This window comes from Sardina pilchardus, chromosome 2 (genome assembly GCF_963854185.1).
Source record: "Sardina pilchardus chromosome 2, fSarPil1.1, whole genome shotgun sequence".
NCBI classification, from domain to species: domain Eukaryota; kingdom Metazoa; phylum Chordata; class Actinopteri; order Clupeiformes; family Clupeidae; genus Sardina; species Sardina pilchardus.
Window position 1 is genome coordinate 43,621,749 of NC_084995.1, and position 2,500 is coordinate 43,624,248.

A 2,500-nucleotide genomic window follows, 5' to 3' on the forward strand; every position below is an offset into this window, starting at 1 on the left:
CTTTAATCTGGTGCGTTCCAGCTCAACGTGATCTTCCTGGGAATCGCCCTCTACAAGATGTTCCATCACACCGCCATCTTGAAGCCCGATTCAGGCTGCCTGGACAACATCAAGTAAGGCTTCCTTCTTTGTCTCCCCCCCCACGTCGCCCTCCACCCCCCCCCCCCGCGCTTGGATGTGTGTTTGATCTCACGCGCGTCTCATTTGGGGTTTCTGTGCGCCGCCTCCATGTCATTACCTCATCATGCTCATCATTGTCTCCATGCTTTTCTCATTTCTCATGGTGCCTGTGAAGTCTGTCTGACGGAGAGTTGGGTCGGGATGTCGGGGGGCCGCGGCAACACACTCCCTGTGCGCGCGCGCGTGTGTGTGTGTGTGTGTGTGTGTGTGTGTGTGTGTGTGTGTGTGCCGAGACAAAGGCGCTCTAACTCAAACAGCATGGCCCGGGCCCCGCCGCACATGGAAATGGAGCCCACATCAGACGGCGGGGGAATAGGCTGGAATCTGGGTTACTTGGCTTATTTCATAAATTGATTATTCATTTGATATTCATAAGTGGGGCTCAGGCTCTGACAGAGGGAGAGAGAGAGGAGAGGAGAGGAAAGGAGAGGAGAGGGCTCAGCAGCAGTGTGGAGGGAGAGAGAGAGGGGGAGATAGAGACAGAGAGAAGAGAGAGAGAGGAGAGAGGGGGAGAAAAGAGAGAGAGAGAAGAGTGAAAGAGAGAGAGAGAAGAGAGAAAGAGAGAGGAGAGAGGGAGAAAAGAGAGAGAAGAGTGAGAGATAGAGAGAGAGAGAGAGAGAGAGAGAGAGAGAGAGCTGGCAGGGGCCGCAGTGGGAGTGAGGAGCGGGAGTGTGGGGCTGAGGTCGATGATGTGTGCTGTGGTGTGCCGAGAGACTGGACTCGCTCTCTCACTCTCGCTCTCTCACTCTCGCTCTCTCACTCTCGCCTGCCCCCCCCTCAGTCTCAGTCTCCCCCCCCACCCCCAGCATTGTTTTGAGTTTCTGCTTTGTCATGGAAACCGTGTTGTGAGAATTTCAAGCGACTGAGCTGGCAGATCTTCTCGTTCCGAATGCCCCACATCTCACAACTGTGTTCACGTTTTTCGTTTTCTTTTTTTGTTGTTGCTGCATTTTTATTTTCACTTACTTCTTACTTTAGTTGCTTCACTATGTTGTGTTAGCCTTATTTGTTTTGTCCTTTTCATTTGGTGTGTTTTTCTGTTCCTTTTCTTCACGCTCTTGGTTTCAGCCATCATTCTGTGCAGCATGTCTTGTTTTGGATGCTCTCTGGTAAGGATATTTGCATTCTGTGACCTTGTTCTGTGCCGCCCCCCCTGATTGGCTGATTGGAGTGGGTGACCCTGCTTTGCTCCCCCCTGTGATTCGAGAGCTTCCCCGTCGTAATAGCACTAACACCCTGCCCTCTTGATCTCCTCAGGCCACAAGGTTATAGCGCTAACTGCGCCTGGAGTGTGTGTGTGTGTGTGTGTGTGTGTGTTTGTGTGTGTGTGTGTGTGTTTGTGTGTGTGTGTGTGTGTGTGTGTGTTTGTGTGTGTGTGTGTGTGTTTGTGTGTGTGTGTGTGTGTGTGTGTGTGTGTGTTTGTTTTTGTGTGTGTGTGTGTGTGTGTGTGTGTGATATCTTATTACCTGAGTGTTCTGAGCGAACTGAGACTAATCCAGATTTATGAAGAGGGTTGGGCAACTGGGATTAATCCAAGTCTTCCTTTAGGTTTTATTGGAAAGTTGTGTCTCGCCTCAGTGGTGCCATAGAGGAGCGAATCAATCACCTTTTCCTCCATCTCTCCGTCTCTCTCACTCACTCCATCTCTCCGTCCTTTTCCCACTCCTTCCTGCACTCATTCCCTTCATTCCATCCTTTCAGAGGCATTTTCTGCTCACCACTATCTCTATCTCCTTTTCTCTCTTTCTCTCTCTATCTCTCTCTCTCTCTATCTGCCTTACAGTCCACTCTCTACTCCTTCATCATCCCTCTCTCTTGTCTCTCTCATTTTTATCCCTCCCTTCTTCCGTGTAGTGACCCCTGATCACAGCCAAACTTGGCCAATCAAATGAACTGCCATCAAAGTAAATGAGACAGGCAGGCCAGAGTGACCTTTGAGAGAAAATGACATTTTTAAATGGAGGTAATGCACTCCGCTAATTACGGAGCTCAAAACATTACGGCCACCGCCGTGGCGACATTTGACTTTTGTAGAACGATGGCGTGTGAGCTCACCACCAGTGTTAACATTCAACAGCGGCTTTGTTGAGCTGAATAGCCACTACAAAAGTGTCAACAATTTAGTGTCCTCAATAAAGCGGGCTTTAGCCTGATAATGCAGCTCAGTCTCCAGCCCGGCGGTGGCAGTAAAGTGCGAGTGGGATTAGCTGAGGTGAGATGTGGGCCGTATTTAACCGGGCGCTGGTGCTGAGGTGAGATGTGGGCCGTGTTTAACCGGGCACTGGTGCTGGGCTCTCTGCAGGTCCTGGGTGATCGGAGC

The 2,500-nt window shown here is 50.6% G+C and overlaps 1 protein-coding gene across 1 annotated transcript in view; it reads left to right on the forward strand.

The window, feature by feature from the left end:
- The window catches only part of adgrl3.1 (adhesion G protein-coupled receptor L3.1), a 76,830-nt gene that overhangs the window by 63,681 nt on the left and 10,649 nt on the right, over nucleotides 1-2,500 (forward strand). Inside the window, exons 18-19 of the mRNA XM_062552850.1 lie at nucleotides 22-113; nucleotides 2,483-2,500. The exon at nucleotides 2,483-2,500 is cut by the window's right edge and continues 151 nt beyond it. Coding sequence (XP_062408834.1) covers nucleotides 22-113; nucleotides 2,483-2,500 — 110 coding nt within the window. The remainder of the gene's footprint in view (nucleotides 1-21; nucleotides 114-2,482) is intronic.